Here is a 19,542-nt window from a genome sequence, read left to right as displayed (position 1 = left end):
ATATATATTTCAAATAAATAATATTAATATAATTATAATACTAAATTGTAGTAGTAAACGAACGATATTTCATATTCTTTAGTAAGGAATTAATTCTTCTTATGCATTGTGCAACTCCTCTTCTTAATAAGTGTCACTCTGATATATAATGTTAACCTTTATTCTTATACGATATTTAGAGATCTAACGGAGTCTTACATTATTTAACAAGGTACATAATATTATTCATCGACTCCTCTCAATAAGTGTCACTCAGAGAATCATAACCTTTCATGTTATATATGAAAAAGATATCAACCCAAGTCCAAAGGAGTAAGCAGAAGATATGGAACACTCTTCTAAAGATATGAAGGTTATGGAAAATGAAAATGGCATCACTTTCTCATCTTCTACACACAAAAAGGATGGCTTAAGAACCATGCCCTTCATCATAGGTACTCTCAAACTTTGTATATGTAACCTTCTTTCAAATCATATATATATATATATATATATATAATCATATTTTAATATTTTGTGACTTGTTTTGAGTTTAGTGAATGAGTGTTTGGAGAAGGTTGCAAGCTATGGAATTATGCCTAACATGATATTGAACTTGAAGAATGATTATAATATGTCTCTTGTGAATGCATCAAACCTTCTCTATACTTGGTCTGCCATGTCCAACATCTTGTCCATCTTTGGAGCCTTCCTTTCTGATGCTTACTTGGGTAGATTCCTTGTCATTTTGATTGGTTCCTTCTCTAGCCTTCTTGTAAGTTCTTCCTTCAACATATTAATAATGTTAAATTTTCTGATTTCGATTCGAGGATGGTGACTTTCGACTAATATGAAACACGATCGGCCAATCTTTATCTCAACTGACCAAATTCGGGTTTAGCTTTTTTGCACTTGGGTTGTGATTGGTCAATTGAGTTCAACGTTGGTCAATCATGTTTTAGACCTGTCGAAGGTCACCAAAGTCATCTATCTCCAAAGAGAATCCAAATCTGTTAAATTGCGATTATGATTGTCATTGTGTTGATTTTACGATAATAACTACCTGAAATGTAATGTTGCAGCTACTTTTCCCCGTCTGTTCTTAAAGACTAGGAAAAGAAGGGGAAAAGTAGTAAATTCAATTGAAGGTAAGTTTATTAACATAAAAGTGCTTATTGATAAAGGTTTCAGTTTTTCTTGTTCCTTTTTCTTTTTGATGCAAAGTAAATGCAATATCAAATATCCATAAATGACCCTTTTTACTCTTTTTCTAATCCTCACACTAGTTTTTCATTAATGATGAGCAAGAGTTATGGAACTTCCACAAATTTTTGGTTCATTACACATGAGCCATTGAACTTGTTGCATATAATTACTCTATATTCTCAAGTTTTTCGATATAGGTTAACTGCTCTACTTTCCATTGTTATTGCCTTAGCCGTCGCGGTTTAGTTTGCAACGACGATTTGGTTTCGTCTACTCTTCCAATCGTTGTAGAATTGTGCTCCATTGTTACCTTCCTAATGCTGCTCTAATGTTTCTTGTAACCAACAGGGTTTAACAATTTTGTGGTTAACTGCCATGACCCCGGAGCTAAGACCTTCCTGTGGAACAACGAACGAACTTTGCAACTCTGCTACGGCTGCCCAACTTGCAATTTTGTTCCTTTCCTTGGGACTAATTTCCATCGGAGCCGGGTGTGTTAGACCTTGTTCCATAGCCTTTGGAGCAGATCAACTGTCAATTAAAGAAAACTCCAACCATGAGAGGCTTTTGGATAGCTATTTCAATTGGTATTATACCTCAATAGGAGCTTCAACCCTTATTGCATTTGGTATAATTGTGTACATTCAAGAAAACCTTGGTTGGAAAATCGGGTTTGCAGTACCTGTGATTCTCATGCTCATATCGGCCTTCACTTTCATTATCGGTTCACCATTCTATGTCAAAGTGAAAGCAAGTAATAGCTTACTTACTAGTTTTGTACAAGTAGTTGTCGTTGCTATGAAAAACAGAAAAATTGATCTTTCAGAATGTAGCCCTGATCAGTATTATCGAGGTCACAATTCGGAGGTCCTAGTCTCTACAAATAACCTAAGGTACTTATAATCATGCATTGCAATTGCATGATTTAGATAGTTCGATATCCTACATTTGTTATTCGGATATTTCGAGTGTGAATTAACATACTGCTATTCCTTTATAGGTTTTTGAACAAAGCTTGCGTAATAAGAAATCCCGTGCGAGACTTAAAGTCGGATGGATCAGTTTCAAATCCGTGGAGCCTATGCACGATAGAAAAGGTAGAGTCACTGAAAGCTTTTCTTAGTGTCCTTCCGATGTGGTCCACGAGCATCTTCATGGGGTCCCAAGGCTCATTCTCATTGCTTCAAGCAAATACCATGGACCGGAGGTTATTCGGTAATTTCAAGATTCCAGCAGGATCATTCAGTTTTATTATGATTGTCACCTTATCAATAGTCATTCCACTATATGACCGTATAATTGTACCTCGGGTCGCAAAATACACCGGCCGACCTAGAGGAATCAGTTCCAGACTTCGAATGGGGATCGGATTATTATTTACAATTGCATCTAGAGTAATATCATCTACAGTCGAAACTATGAGACGAAGCGCAGCCATCGAACAAGGGTTTGAGAACCAGCCTAATGCTAAAATTAACATGTCAGCATTATGGCTGGTTCCACAATTTGTTATGTCTGGATTTGCCGAGGCTTTCAATCCGATAGCCAGATCGAGTTTTTCTACTCTTATTTCCCAAAGAGCATGTCTAGTTTCGCAATGGCGATGTTAACCCTCGGACTCGCTACTGCCGATATAATAGGGAGTGTTATCGTGAACACTGTGGACAAGGTTACTTGTATAGGAAGTAATGAGAGTTGGTTATCAACTAACATTAATAAGGGTCATCTGAATTACTATTATGCACTACTCACTCTCTTAGCTTCAATTAACTTCCTCTACTTTCTTGCTATTTGTTCGGCTTATGGATCGGATCGCGCCGAAAAAGTTGATGCTTCCGCAAGCAATGAAGATGATAAATTTGATTACATGGAGTTACCTTCTTCAAAAGATTAAGTATGCAATGGTTACAGTAAATACAGAACTTATAGTATTCCTAAGCTTTGTTGTAAGAACTAATAAGTTGTACTTAGATATGTGAAATTACACATATCTATAAGTAAATGTAATGATGCAAAAGAAATTACAGCATTTATTTCTAAACTATGGTGTAAGATCTCAACTTACTGAATTATTTAAAGGCTGAGATACCTCACATTTATAATATTTTTTAAACTAGATGCATGGAAAGTTAAAAAGACACTTATGAATGTATCATCATATAAAACAAAATGCTCCACCGGATTCTCAAGGTCGAGAGTTCATTTCTTGGGAACGACATTTGTTGGAAGGGGCAGCCACGAAACCCGAAAGGAATTAATTCCTTATTAAAAAGGTGAGAAGATACCCTTAGTAGTACTAAATGTGTATTAGTAGGGATATCTCTCTATACTAATGGAAATAGCATGATGTCACAAAAGGACTAATATGTCCAACACTTATAATTTTAAAGGGCTAGTTATTAGTTTTATTTTATTTTATGGACAATTTTTAAAAGTTTCTCACATATTTTAATTTTTATATACCATTTGGATATTACATGATTTGTTCTTTGTAAAATTTGGTGTGTACCATTTTGATCCTATAAAGTAAAAAATTTAAATTAGTTCTTTAATATTTAAATATAAATCAAAGTAATATCTATCAAAATTATAAGAAATACTAAAATAACTAATTTTACCCGGTTAATATTTTTATCAACTATTTTGAATTTTCAAGAACAAATTAATACATGCACAAATTTTAAGAGACCCATTTTACTCTAAATTTTAAGAGTGTAATTTGGTGTCATGAGATAAGATAAAGTCTAACCCGTAGTTGAATATTCATCTAATTGTATAAATCTTTACCGAGTTAATATATATACACCCTAGTCTAAGTGTTTTTTACACTGTCAACAAATCATTTATCATTTAATCATATGTTGATCATTATTGACTCTCAAACAAAAATAATACGAGTCAACGGTGAATAATGTAGTGATAGTGTAAGAAACTTTTGTCAAAATGGGTAGATATTAAATTCAAAGTTTATACCATAAGGAAATAAAGAAACATAACATTTCCAAAAAAGCATGCATTTCAGTTTAGACTTGAGTTTGGTTCTGACACGCAATGTAATGAGTTATCTCTGTGTCATGATGTGGAAGCTCCATTTGAAAGTGCATGCAACATAAACTTCACCAAAAGTCTCATCATAATTCCAAGGAATCTTTTCTTCTTCATTGTATCAGTATAGGTACTTAATATTCTTTATTTATATATCTAAATACCCTTTTCTTGTTTTTTATTTATTTATTTCTTGGTTCTTTGTTTTGTTCTTGTTAAAGATTTTCAAGGCTTTTGGAATATAAAAAAAAAGGAAGAAATTGTTGTTTATGTTATTTGGAATTGGTATTTTTTAGTTTTTTTTATTTTTAGTTTTGCATGCTGAGTTTGGTATCATCATTAATTGGTAGAAATGTATATTCTTTTTCTGATTTTGACATTCATGAAGTTGTTATGTAGAATCCACTGAATTTGGCTTAGTTAGTCTTTTTGGGCGCTCCTGTGCATGAGGCTCTAACCTGGTAGGTTTTTCGGAGGATAGATATGTGCAGCGTTATCCTTGTAAAGTTGTAAGCGAAGAGGCTGATTACAGGATTTGAACTTTGACTTCGGGTCACAAAGCAACCAAGCTTACTAGGTTCACCCTCTTTTAGAATTAAGACTAAAGATTGAAAATTTTGTGTAATTTTCTTGAACTCATATAAGAACATTTCTTTTTTTATTTCTTATAGGATCTGTGTTTTTTGGTGTAATAGCAGTGGTTCTATTCTATGGTCATTTCTAGTCAACTTACTTTAGTTGAAGAATTTTAGCACTAATTGGCTGCATTTTGGAAATAAAGACTAACGAAAGAGCGGTCCAGTGCACGCACGAGACTCTCATCTGGTGGAGTTTGGGAGGGTAAATGTACGCAGCCTTATCCTCATAAGCAAAGAAGCTGATTCCAGGATTTGAACTTATGATCTCCAGTTACAAGCCAACCAACATTACTCTTACGCCAAGGTTCACCCCTTTTAGAATTAAAGACTAAAGATCGAAAATTTGTGTAATTTTCTTGAACTCATATAAGAACATTACTATTACGCCGAGGTTTTGTTGAACTTACTTTAGTTGAAGATTTTTAGCAGCAATGGGTCAGAAATTTGTGTCCATATTTACTAAGAGCTTGCTATGGCTTATTGCCATTACAATGGCAGTAATTTTCGCCTTTCGGTATCTTGAGCTTCCATACAGTAATGTTTTACTCTCATTATTCTCTGCATGCAAGTTACCTACATCAGGAACTAGTACATTCCACGCAACAGGTCCATCACCGGACGCCGAAATTTTGAAAAATGTGACAATGTTCAATCAACCAAACTCTGTTGGTGAACATGTATTTGAGGAAGTTAGTAAAACTAGGATGTCGCGCGAAAATGTCACTTACCCAAGAAATGGTTTTGACTTGGAACCAGGAAGCGAATCGAACAAATCTATCGGATTTTATGAGTGCAATAATAGTTCCATAGTGGACAGTGTTAAGAGATCGGGTAATGTATCTGCAACAGAGCAGGTTGGAGATAGTAGTTATAACAATACTATGGGTTTGATTCTTTTGACAAACTGTTCTAGAGGAGAAAACTTTACATCGAAACATGAAGATCGATCGGGAAGACCATATGCTAATTCTCCTGAAAAGGCGCCAACATATATAGATTTTCAACCATATGCTAATTCTCCTGAAAAGGCGCCAACATGTATAACACCGCCTTTGAGTTCTATAACGAAAGTGAGCCGAAATATTACGAATGCAGTGCTGTCTCAGCTAGACAATGAAACTATTTCCATGAAGGAAGAGAGTTTCAGGCCACCTCAAAAGGATGGCAATACATCGGGCAAGAATTCTTCCATCAATAGAGTGCCTAAGGAGAATCAAGATTCTAACATACCAGTTCCAGAAGTGACATCGATATCGGAAATGAACAAGTTATTGCTTCAAAGCCATGCATCATATCGTTCTGTGGTATGTGACTGAAGTGTAAAATTTCAGCTTTATAATATTGGCTTAGGTTTATTTTATTTTCGATATTCTCTTATGTTGCTAATTTGTTTATAGAGGCCGAAGTGGTCTTCAGCTGTTGATCAAGAGCTACTACACGCCAGATCAGAGATTGAAAATGCGCCGATTGTAAAGAATGATCCGAACCTTTACGCTCACATTTATCAAAATGTTTCGATGTTCAAGAGGTATTATTTCAATGTTCCAATGTTTCTTCACTTTGTTCAAAGAGGAAATAGTACTAAGTTTTCTTCACATTGATGTGTCTGAACTTACATTTAACATTCTAACTTAGCTTTCACTGTAATTCTCAGAAGCTATGAATTAATGGAAGAGACTCTCAAAGTGTATATATACAGAGAAGGAGCTAAACCTATATTGCATTCACCGTTTCTCACGGGTATTTATGCTTCGGAGGGTTGGTTCATGAAGCTGATGGAGGCTAACAAAAGATTTGTTACTAATGACCCGAAGAAGGCCCACCTGTTTTACTTACCTTTCAGTTCTCGAAAGCTAGAGGAAGCGTTGTACGTCGAGGGTTCACATAGTCATAAGAACTTGATTCAGTATCTGCATGATTATGTAGACACGATATCCGCGAAACATCCTTTTTGGAACAGAACCGGTGGTGCTGATCATTTTCTTGTTGGTTGCCATGATTGGGTATGATTTTCCTACTTCGGTTAATGTCTTTTTCTGTGTCGATGTTTTGTATCACTAACTGCTTATCATATCACATTCTATTCAAATTCAATGGTATCTTCTTTGCGGTATATAATACAACAAAAACTTCGTATGCTTTCTTTTGCGTTTATTTCATCCATTTTAGCTTTTGATAGAGAGTCAGCTTTGCACAAACGTAAGGTTGTTGCTTAGTGACCATGAGGTTACGGGTTCAAATATTGGAAACAGCCTCTTCGCTTGTCGGGTAAGGCTGCGTACATCTACCCCAGATCCCACTAAGTGGAAGCCTCGTGCATTATGCCACCTATTTTTTAGCTTTTGATACAAGATACTTATGCAGGCACCCTCGGAAACAAAGTTGCACATGGATAAGTGCATAAGAGCCCTATGCAATGCTGATGTAAAGGAAGGATTTGTATTCGGGAAGGATGTATCTCTTCCCGAAACATATGTCCGCAATGCATTAAACCCGACGAGAGAACTCGGTGGAAATTCAGCATCCAAGAGAACAAATCTAGCTTTTTTTGCAGGAAGCATGCATGGTTACCTTAGGCCGATTCTGCTGCATCACTGGGAAAACAAAGATCCTGACATGAAAATCTTCGGTAAACTTCCAAAGTCTAAGGGAAACAGGAACTACATCCATTACATGAAGAGCAGCAAGTACTGCATTTGCGCGAAAGGGTACGAAGTTAACAGCCCGCGAGTGGTGGAGGCGATCTTCTACGAATGTGTTCCGGTTATTATATCGGACAACTTCGTGCCACCCTTTCTTGAAGTCTTGGATTGGGAATCCTTCGCCGTAATCATTATGGAGAAGGATATTCCAAACTTGAAGAGTATACTCCTTTCTATACCAGAAAAGAAGTATCTTAGATTGCAGATGAGGATAAAAAAGGTACAGCATCATTTCCTTTGGCATAATAACCCTATCAAGTATGATATATTTCATATGATTCTTCATTCGATTTGGTACAATAGAGTCTTCTCTGCAATAAGCATAGATACATAGCATAGAGATAGGAGTGATGTATATAAGCGCAACTGAAATTCCGGGTACATTTGTGAATTGAGAAGACGATTCACTATTTCTTAAAGCTCGATCTTCTGGTAGTTGTTAAGATGAGTGTTGTGTTAAGGGAATGTAAATTCTGTGTATTTGTATTGTAGTGTAAGTGTTTCAGGTTATATAGAATAAGGTTAGTGGCTATGATACTTTTGCTCTAGAATATGATGTAAGTGCAAAATTATATAGTGTAAATATATATTTCGCTTCCTTATGTTTTTTCGATCTTACCACTTTGGTCTTTCAAAAATTGGAAATATTCAAATGGACTCCGAAAAATTTAACTGTGGATTAAATTAGTTATTTTTAGCATGTTTTATAACACATGATATAGACTAATTTGACCTTAAGAATGACTAATCTCACCCATATTTGAAATTTTTCGGGAGTTTTTCAATTCTAAGGAATCAAACTGGTAAAGTTGAAAAAAGTCAATTATATATAGCATGTTTTTTCTACAACCACTGAGAAAGTTAATATGTAAAAAGAAACTTTCAAAACCTAGTTGATTTCATATATTATGAGATCTATGATATTATCTCGCTTTTTTAAATAATGGTCGTAGTTTTAGAAACTTTCAAAACCTTGATGTTTTAAATAAGATGTTACCGAAGTTTTAAATAGTGGTTAAGTCATGGTTTAGGAAACTTCCAAAATCTTATGTTACAATTTTGGTTAAAAACTCAGATTTAAAACCTTGAGTATAAGTGTAACTAATCAATCTTCAAAACTAAGAATAAAAAATAAGAGCTTTATACTTGTTTGACATTATTTTAGTACAATTTTGGGCTTAAAGGACATAATCTTGGATTGATTAAATTCTTGTACCCGTTATTTCAATTTGTGGGGTCCTTAATTGATTTTCTTGGTTAAATTTACATTTTGATCTATGAAAATAAGTAGCACTTTGTTTAAATAGAATTATAATTTACATTGTGGAGCCGTGCATAGAAAGTTATCATAAACCTGTAACTATAACTTAACAGCTCTGATGTACGAGACTTCTATATAATTGGATGAATAATGGTAAATATATATAGTCTTACCAATAGTACGGACAAAGTGGAAGCTTTGATGTGAAACACAATTTACATGATGGCTATTGAAATATATTTCCTCTATTACATGACATTTTAGTGCATGAGAAAAAAATGGTGAATTAAATGATCCATCACAACCTTCTATAACTACTTAACTAGTTTCATTGCTTCCCACATTTCACTCTAATTTAAATTATCCACATGATTAATCTAGGTATCATTTTTATAACGGGCAGTATGAGGTGTCTAACACCTTCGTCATCTATAACCGACTCCCAAACTTTAATTTTTACGTGAACAGACCAATCCTTATTTTAAACTGGTTTTTCATGCTTTCCCTCTAAAAAACATCGATAACGATTCCATTACATTTATTCTTGTGGCACCCATGAAAGTGGGATAGCGACAAAGCCTATACCCAAAAGACTTGAAATCCATATTCAACTACATACTTGAGGTTAACACTTTTTTTATTCCAATATCAACTCTAAACTAGTCCTACTTATTTGAGTTTGAACAAATACTAATCAAGAACCGCAACCAACCTTATAAATGTCAGTTACATAGATCAAACGACGTTATAATATGTTATTAATTATGGTCATTGACAAAATACTCGATCATAAATCTTTCCTAATTATTTCGCCTATAGTTTTCATTCATTTCATTCTTTCTATAGGAATTGTTCTATAACCTCCCTTTGATATATTTTTCTTAGTGAGGCTCCTTCCACTCTCTCCCCATGCCCAAATTATATAAGGTACAATTCTATTATATTCTGAATTACTCTAACATTTCTTCTAATACATTCATTTATAGTTTATGCTACATGAAGTTTATTTAATATTTTAGAGTAAATTATACCGATACTTATTGAGTTTTAGTGAAATTATACAAATCACTCCTTTTTTTTTTGTATATACATATATCACCCTTATATATACATATATTACACTAAGTATCTATGCATGATAAATAAATGTGATCTTTTAAAAAAAGGTGATGAGTGTGATTAAGTTAAATAAAATATAGTATATTGTCGATACAAGTCCAAATAGTATAAGAGTCAATATCTCTTCAATATTTTTGGTTCGTTATAAAATGCATCAATAATTTTAAGGAGATATTATTTCAACCACTTTTATACTATGTTATAACGAACCAAAAAATAATGAAGAGATATTGACTCGAATTGGACTTGTCTCCACATTACCCATATTTTGTTTAACTTATTTGCTCTATCACTTTTATTTATTTCAAAAATTACACTTATATTTTCTACAAAGGAAGTCAGTATAATATATGCATATAAATTTAGAGTTTTTATAGGTGTAGAAAATGGAAGAGCGTGATTTATATAATTTTACTAAAACTTCGGGAAAGATAAGTATTGTTCGTAGCAAAATACTAATCAACTTTTTAAGTTTTTACATTCATTTATCTATTATCATAACCTATAAAGTCTAAATACTTATCAGTTGACATATAGACTTTGTTAATGAAAAACATTGTGGAAAGTTTCAAAAGGGTATCTAAGTAGCATTATTATTACACAAACCAATTAATTTTTTTGGTTTCCCACAAGTACTCTTGTACTGGAGACAATCATGTCTGAGCCGGGAATATCCACAGGTACATGGAGCTAACTCTTCTAGCAGATATTTTTTCCATCCACAAGACTCGAACCCGATTCCTTGCTTAAAAGGAATCAAACATGTACCACTTGAACCAACGCCCATTGGTAAACCAATTAATTTAAACATGAATAATTATTATTACATAAAACAAAGTCCTCTTATATTTAGTATTGCTTGTCCCATTCAAACGCAAAACAAACTTAACTTTCTTGTTCTCCTTTTCTATCTCTCCAGTATATACTCAAAACCACACCCTTCTCATTATTCTTTCTCACACATTCATTTTTTCTTCACTACTCTCTTATCAAATAACAACCTTCAAATTTTATACAGCTTCTACTTATATACTACTAATTATTATTCTTAATCACTTCTTCAACATTATTATAATGGAACCACAAAATCACTTTTCTCAACAATTTTCTCCTGAAACCAACAAGGTCAATAGTAACATAGATCAATTCATGGTTGAGGACCTTCTTGACTTTCCCAACGACGATGAAAGTATCATTCTTGATGCTACCTTTGACTCTGTCCCTGAAAACTCTACTCATTCTTCAACTCTATCTTCCTTTTCTGGCTATGGCACCAATTCCATATCCAATAGTGGTTCTCACAATCTTGTTGATGCCCATTTATGTGGTGATCTTTGTGTTCCGGTATATATTTGTTACACCCTTCCATATATAGTTACTAAGTTCGTGCTATCGGTTTCGATAACATTGTAGTTGCACTGCCAAATCGTATCATACCACAATTGTGGTGTAATACAAAATCAGGATGATATGGTCACATTAGGGCAATGCAGCCTCATGCGGTTGTGCTATGGTTTAATGTGGCTATATATAGTTACTAAGTTTGTGGTTCTGGTTCTGATATACACATTGCAGTTACAATATTCTAGTTGCACTGATTGTTGTAATCGTATCACACCACAATTTTGATGTAACATAGAATCACGATAATATGGTCGCGTTAGGTCATAGTGCAGCCGAATCGGAATGCATTTGGGTTGCATCGGACTACATAAGGTTGTTCGAACCACATCAAATCCAATCAAATTTTTTTAGTTACAAAAAATTTCACATCGTAAAGGTTACAATCCCACATTGTTTGCTACAATCACTATGATCACAATAACCACAACCATATGTAGTTGATAGGCTAAATAGGGATTATAATAACAAATGGATATATTAGCGTTAATGGTTTTGTTGCTAAAATTTTAAATTAGGATGACGATGATATAGCGGAGATGGAATGGCTTTCCAATTTCGTGGAGGAATCCTTTTCATGTGAAGACCTGCAAAAGTTGGAGCTAATATCGGGCATGAAGGCACGAAAAGACGACCCGTCAAAGTCCCGCAAATTTCAGCTTGAACCCAACCGGAACAATCCATTGGAAGTATTTGTTCCGGTTAAGGCTCGTAGCAAGAGGTCCCGCATGCCGCCATGCAATTGGACCTCACGCTTACTCGTCTTCACATCAATGATATCATTATCTTCGAATCCTAACATCATCATCCAAACTCCTACCATGTCATCCATCCCAATTTCGATTATCGGGAAAAAGTCAACAAAAGTGGGGTTAAAGAGGAAAGATAGTGGTGATGATGTTAGTAGTGGAGATGGACGCAAGTGTCTGCATTGTGCAACAGATAAAACGCCACAATGGCGGACTGGGCCCATGGGCCCAAAAACTTTATGCAATGCATGTGGTGTGAGATACAAGTCAGGTCGTTTGGTGCCTGAATACAGGCCCGCATCGAGCCCGACATTTGTGCTCGCTAAGCACTCGAATTCGCACCGAAAGGTGTTGGAGCTAAGAAGACAAAAGGAGATGGTAAGGGAGGCCAACAACAACAATTCATGCAACATCATCTTCAATACATGATGTATGATGACAATTACTTGATCTACCAGACCCAATTTCATGCAAATGATTTAGTATATTGATGATAGTGTAGGATGCCAACGGCTCGAGTAATGTTTTTTGTAGCGGAGTAAGTTTTTTGAACATGAGAGTGTAGAGTTTCTTTTTCAATGAGTTTTTTCTTCTATTTTTGTAAGGGGTGAAATTTTGATGGGAAAAGTTCATAAAATCCCTTTAAACTTTATGTGTTTTGCAAGTAGATATCGTAAACTATTTTTTCTTTCTAATTACTCCTTAAACTTTAATTATTGGTGAAATTGGTCCCTACATACATACAATTGTAAATTACTAACAATGTAAGGTTCACTTCTATAAGGAAATGCAAACAACATGGATAAAAAAATGTCAAATGTTATAGAACCAACAATTATTCCAGCTTCCAAGTCCCAAACTTGAATATTCAACATAAAAATAAGTTGCAACACTTCACAATAAAAAGAAACCAAACTTGGTGTGACATTAATTGATAATGACTATGTTGTGGTAAAACATGTTTTCACAAATTAAAGATAGAAAAGTAGATGGAACAAAATACTATACCTTTAACTTCCTTTAGCATTATTACATAAGTGAAGACAATATGTCAACTTTTGTTTCTAGTGATAACTATCTACCTCTAATATGTTAATTCCAATTTTATTGTTAGTAATTTAAAATTTTATGTATATAGGAACTAATTTCACCATTAGTTAAAGTTTAATGAGTAATTATGAAGAAAAAATAGTTTACGGTATATATTTATAAAACATATAAAATTTAATGGGTTTTGTGAACTTTTCCATATTTTATTTATATCTTAGCTTTTTTTTTAGTTTGATGCAATGATAACTATAATTTCGTGAAGTCATAATTATTTAGCCACATTTAACCTACTTGAAAAGTTACTCAAAGTTTTCCATCTTTTTATTATTACAATTTACTCGTTTTATCCGAGTATACCTATATAAATACAAATAAGTGTATTTTATAGCTTTCAAGCCTTCTATTTCTATTCATTCCCCTCTAAAATCTAACTCCCGAAACTAACATTTATGAACTAACATCTCTACTTGTACTTGTTCATGTAAAATGTAAAAACATTGAGATGTTGGTGCATCAACTTTTTATCATTTGATATTAATGAGATAAGTAAGGATGTGAAGTATTGTTTTAGTAATGGAGGAATCTTCAAGCAAATAAATGCTACATTTATTGCTTTGTTCCCAAAAAAAACACTACAGATAGATATGCATATGAGTTCGAGTTCGCTTATCTCCAACTCGTGAACTTAGCCGATACAAAGCTATATGATAGTAATGATCTATTGCTTGTTGCAATTATATGTACAAATGAATTTCAAAAATACTAATTAGTATTTATTGTTATTTCCACATAGAAATAAGCTTCTCTCCTGTATTGACCTCTCCGGTACTAAAATATGTGGATGATATATTTTTATATTTTTATTTAATCAAGAAAATCGGTATTCTTAAATTTTTTTAGGTACCACATATCATAATTTAGATCCAGTATTGAATTCTCTAGTACCGAATTGTACCCCAACCCTTCCACAAAAGTATATGGAATGCATATGACATCTTTAATTTCAATATCTTAATTAATTATGTGGTACATTTTATAGGAACCTCCATTGTTAAACTAATAAACTTACTCAGAAAATAGTTGGCTAAAGAAAGAGAAAGAATTGAAAAAACATAACATGTTTCATGACATAACATGTTTGCTGACATAACAACCTAACCTGTAGTTTTGTTCATGCTCATACATTTGTTAATGGAGTTACAATAAATTAAAGAGACAAAGAAATAAAGAAAAATTAAAATCTAGATGAACCTATGAAATTCATTGTCAGATACACAGGTTAACTCTCAGACAGAAGAAAATTACATGTTGAGTATATGGAAGCTGCAGCTGCATTGACAGTTAACTCTTTCTCCGAGATATCTATCGTCGACGATGACACTCTGCATAACATTTAAATTTATGACTTGAAGCTTTCAAAATATATATAGCAATTAGGTTCTATAGATTTGCAGCAAATATTGTGAAGGTGTAAATGCAAACATAAGAACAAGTTTTAAAACTTGGAATATAAATGCAGATATAGTACACCAAACCAAATATATCATGGCCTAATTTATATAGTCATAGGTTGAAATCGTGGAAACAATCTCTTTGCTTACGAGGGTAATATTGCGTACATCTACCCTCATCATACCCCACTAAGTGGGAGCCTCGTGCGCTGCCGTTTCCATTAGTAACTTAGCAGAGTACTACCTATCCGCAACAAGAAATTTGTGCATCCGAAGCTGTGATTTATATGCCTTAAAGAGAACTATATCCATATGTGCAATGCAAAATATAACCAAACATAAACAAAATGTCTACTACAACATCCAGCTAAATGTACATGTTGTCTTCTCAAATAAGACTTTGTTGTTAAGATCCAAGTTCATAGAATGTAGTCTATACAAATTACAATGTCATGTCATTGACAAATTTACCTGGAGTTGTTTTCGGTTCCCGACTGTTGCAGACCATAAGCCATGCTCCAGTTTGCATGATTCAATCCCTGGTCACATAGGAGTTGCTTTTCTTTTACTTGATTCAACCAACATCCCTGAAATAATGAACCAGGAAAAGTTCAGATTTAGATGAAGAAAAAGGCACAAACTTCATTGACAATGTATCACAAATCAAAGGGAGAAGACAGAGTTGTGTGATATTGTTATCAATGGTGGATGGCAGCAACAACCACACCTTGACCAAAAATTCTGCGGAACCACTTGGTTCTAGCTGAAGCAATCTAATCAACGGAACCAACAAAGGCGTTGGTCTAGTTGTGTAAGGCCCTGCTAGATGACCAAAAGGTCAAGGGTTCGATTCCTGGGAGCGACACTTCTTGGGAGGGGCAGCCACACACACCGAAAGATATTAGCTTCTTACCCTTAGGGTGAAGGAATATGGAATACCCTTAGTAGTACCAAAAAATCTAATCAACAGAAAATAGGAGGAAAAGAGAAAGAAAGAAAAAAGTGAGATTTTGAGCTAAAAAAACAGAGCTAGTCATGCCGGAGTTGGGAGGTTTTCCTTCTCCACCATGTCCGACATTTAACAACATGGGTCATATCTAAAAAATCTAAGCTTCGCAGATACAGAACATATGGATTCTGCATTTCTCCACCTCCAATAAAGTATAACTACCATTCCTATGAAGGCAAATGATAGTTTTCAAAAGCATTGTTATTTTTATACTCTACTGGGACATACCCCTTTATATTTCGTCATATATTAGAGCATCATTTGACATAAGGAAGCACTTACTAGTTGTTTTTCCTCTTCTGAAAGGTCTTCATCCATGCGACTAAACAAAGCTGTCCATCTTGCCCGATGCAAATCAGTAGTTTTCTTCGGGGGGAGTCTATCAAAGATTTTCATAGCATGGGGATCATTTTCTTGGTTATTCTCATATTCCTTGGATATAAGGAAAGGCAACTCAGTAGTGATTACAGAACGAACTCTTCTCCTACTGCGACGCAAAGCTGCATGATATTAAAGAGTACAAAAACGAAATGAAAGCAGTTTCACTCTTGTTAAACCTGGTCAAATGAAATAAATATAGTATTACCCAAAAGTCGCCCTTTGATATCCTGATGTAGTAGCTCCAACCATTGAGAAGCTACGGTAGCAGCTGAAAAACATAAAATCATCCATATCAGCAAAAGGCTCAAGAAGCATATATCAACTAAGACAGTTTTTTTCTTAGTATCCTAGTCTATCTGATACGTATTTAACGAACTGAAACAGTGATACTTGAATTACTTCTTATCATACAAATCGATGATGATCTACACCAGCATAATGTAAAGAATTATAAATCAAAAAAGAAAAAGAAAAAGTAGCATAAGCATGATGTTTACTAGCCTTTCAAGGAAAGAGATGAAACAATCGCTGCAACAGAGCAGGTTGGAGATAGTAGTTATAACAATACTATGGGTTTGATTCTTTTGACAAACTGTTCTAGAGGAGAAAACTTTACATCGAAACATGAAGATCGATCGGGAAGACCATATGCTAATTCTCCTGAAAAGGCGCCAACATATATAGATTTTCAACCATATGCTAATTCTCCTGAAAAGGCGCCAACATGTATAACACCGCCTTTGAGTTCTATAACGAAAGTGAGCCGAAATATTACGAATGCAGTGCTGTCTCAGCTAGACAATGAAACTATTTCCATGAAGGAAGAGAGTTTCAGGCCACCTCAAAAGGATGGCAATACATCGGGCAAGAATTCTTCCATCAATAGAGTGCCTAAGGAGAATCAAGATTCTAACATACCAGTTCCAGAAGTGACATCGATATCGGAAATGAACAAGTTATTGCTTCAAAGCCATGCATCATATCGTTCTGTGGTATGTGACTGAAGTGTAAAATTTCAGCTTTATAATATTGGCTTAGGTTTATTTTATTTTCGATATTCTCTTATGTTGCTAATTTGTTTATAGAGGCCGAAGTGGTCTTCAGCTGTTGATCAAGAGCTACTACACGCCAGATCAGAGATTGAAAATGCGCCGATTGTAAAGAATGATCCGAACCTTTACGCTCACATTTATCAAAATGTTTCGATGTTCAAGAGGTATTATTTCAATGTTCCAATGTTTCTTCACTTTGTTCAAAGAGGAAATAGTACTAAGTTTTCTTCACATTGATGTGTCTGAACTTACATTTAACATTCTAACTTAGCTTTCACTGTAATTCTCAGAAGCTATGAATTAATGGAAGAGACTCTCAAAGTGTATATATACAGAGAAGGAGCTAAACCTATATTGCATTCACCGTTTCTCACGGGTATTTATGCTTCGGAGGGTTGGTTCATGAAGCTGATGGAGGCTAACAAAAGATTTGTTACTAATGACCCGAAGAAGGCCCACCTGTTTTACTTACCTTTCAGTTCTCGAAAGCTAGAGGAAGCGTTGTACGTCGAGGGTTCACATAGTCATAAGAACTTGATTCAGTATCTGCATGATTATGTAGACACGATATCCGCGAAACATCCTTTTTGGAACAGAACCGGTGGTGCTGATCATTTTCTTGTTGGTTGCCATGATTGGGTATGATTTTCCTACTTCGGTTAATGTCTTTTTCTGTGTCGATGTTTTGTATCACTAACTGCTTATCATATCACATTCTATTCAAATTCAATGGTATCTTCTTTGCGGTATATAATACAACAAAAACTTCGTATGCTTTCTTTTGCGTTTATTTCATCCATTTTAGCTTTTGATAGAGAGTCAGCTTTGCACAAACGTAAGGTTGTTGCTTAGTGACCATGAGGTTACGGGTTCAAATATTGGAAACAGCCTCTTCGCTTGTCGGGTAAGGCTGCGTACATCTACCCCAGATCCCACTAAGTGGAAGCCTCGTGCATTATGCCACCTATTTTTTAGCTTTTGATACAAGATACTTATGCAGGCACCCTCGGAAACAAAGTTGCACATGGATAAGTGCATAAGAGCCCTATGCAATGCTGATGTAAAGGAAGGATTTGTATTCGGGAAGGATGTATCTCTTCCCGAAACATATGTCCGCAATGCATTAAACCCGACGAGAGAACTCGGTGGAAATTCAGCATCCAAGAGAACAAATCTAGCTTTTTTTGCAGGAAGCATGCATGGTTACCTTAGGCCGATTCTGCTGCATCACTGGGAAAACAAAGATCCTGACATGAAAATCTTCGGTAAACTTCCAAAGTCTAAGGGAAACAGGAACTACATCCATTACATGAAGAGCAGCAAGTACTGCATTTGCGCGAAAGGGTACGAAGTTAACAGCCCGCGAGTGGTGGAGGCGATCTTCTACGAATGTGTTCCGGTTATTATATCGGACAACTTCGTGCCACCCTTTCTTGAAGTCTTGGATTGGGAATCCTTCGCCGTAATCATTATGGAGAAGGATATTCCAAACTTGAAGAGTATACTCCTTTCTATACCAGAAAAGAAGTATCTTAGATTGCAGATGAGGATAAAAAAGGTACAGCATCATTTCCTTTGGCATAATAACCCTATCAAGTATGATATATTTCATATGATTCTTCATTCGATTTGGTACAATAGAGTCTTCTCTGCAATAAGCATAGATACATAGCATAGAGATAGGAGTGATGTATATAAGCGCAACTGAAATTCCGGGTACATTTGTGAATTGAGAAGACGATTCACTATTTCTTAAAGCTCGATCTTCTGGTAGTTGTTAAGATGAGTGTTGTGTTAAGGGAATGTAAATTCTGTGTATTTGTATTGTAGTGTAAGTGTTTCAGGTTATATAGAATAAGGTTAGTGGCTATGATACTTTTGCTCTAGAATATGATGTAAGTGCAAAATTATATAGTGTAAATATATATTTCGCTTCCTTATGTTTTTTCGATCTTACCACTTTGGTCTTTCAAAAATTGGAAATATTCAAATGGACTCCGAAAAATTTAACTGTGGATTAAATTAGTTATTTTTAGCATGTTTTATAACACATGATATAGACTAATTTGACCTTAAGAATGACTAATCTCACCCATATTTGAAATTTTTCGGGAGTTTTTCAATTCTAAGGAATCAAACTGGTAAAGTTGAAAAAAGTCAATTATATATAGCATGTTTTTTCTACAACCACTGAGAAAGTTAATATGTAAAAAGAAACTTTCAAAACCTAGTTGATTTCATATATTATGAGATCTATGATATTATCTCGCTTTTTTAAATAATGGTCGTAGTTTTAGAAACTTTCAAAACCTTGATGTTTTAAATAAGATGTTACCGAAGTTTTAAATAGTGGTTAAGTCATGGTTTAGGAAACTTCCAAAATCTTATGTTACAATTTTGGTTAAAAACTCAGATTTAAAACCTTGAGTATAAGTGTAACTAATCAATCTTCAAAACTAAGAATAAAAAATAAGAGCTTTATACTTGTTTGACATTATT

The 19,542-nt window shown here is 34.4% G+C and overlaps 1 protein-coding gene and 2 pseudogenes across 11 annotated transcripts; all 3 read left to right on the top strand.

Annotated features, from left to right (window-relative positions):
* On the top strand, positions 326 to 3,095 carry LOC109344414 (annotated as a pseudogene).
* Positions 4,176 to 18,913, top strand: LOC109344410 (probable glycosyltransferase At5g25310). Of its 11 annotated transcripts, XM_019583209.1 has the most exons (8): positions 4,511 to 4,782; positions 4,902 to 5,722; positions 16,534 to 16,659; positions 16,708 to 16,816; positions 16,859 to 16,983; positions 17,077 to 17,207; positions 17,334 to 17,682; positions 18,044 to 18,913. In XM_019583209.1, the coding sequence occupies exons 2-8, from the start codon at positions 5,300 to 5,302 to the stop codon at positions 18,713 to 18,715; spliced, it is 1,935 nt and encodes a 644-aa protein (XP_019438754.1). In that variant the 5' UTR covers positions 4,511 to 4,782; positions 4,902 to 5,299; the 3' UTR covers positions 18,716 to 18,913. The 11 variants fall into 11 exon arrangements, with proteins under 11 accessions (XP_019438744.1, XP_019438748.1, XP_019438754.1 ...); XM_019583207.1 differs by having other exon boundaries at positions 16,708 to 16,983; XM_019583205.1 differs by having other exon boundaries at positions 16,534 to 16,816.
* Positions 10,856 to 12,711, top strand: LOC109344412 (annotated as a pseudogene).

This window comes from Lupinus angustifolius, chromosome LG03 (genome assembly GCF_001865875.1).
Source record: "Lupinus angustifolius cultivar Tanjil chromosome LG03, LupAngTanjil_v1.0, whole genome shotgun sequence".
Lineage (NCBI taxonomy): Eukaryota > Viridiplantae > Streptophyta > Magnoliopsida > Fabales > Fabaceae > Lupinus > Lupinus angustifolius.
The sequence above is the reverse complement of the archived record's forward strand: the minus strand, read 5'-3'. Positions and strand labels throughout refer to the sequence as shown.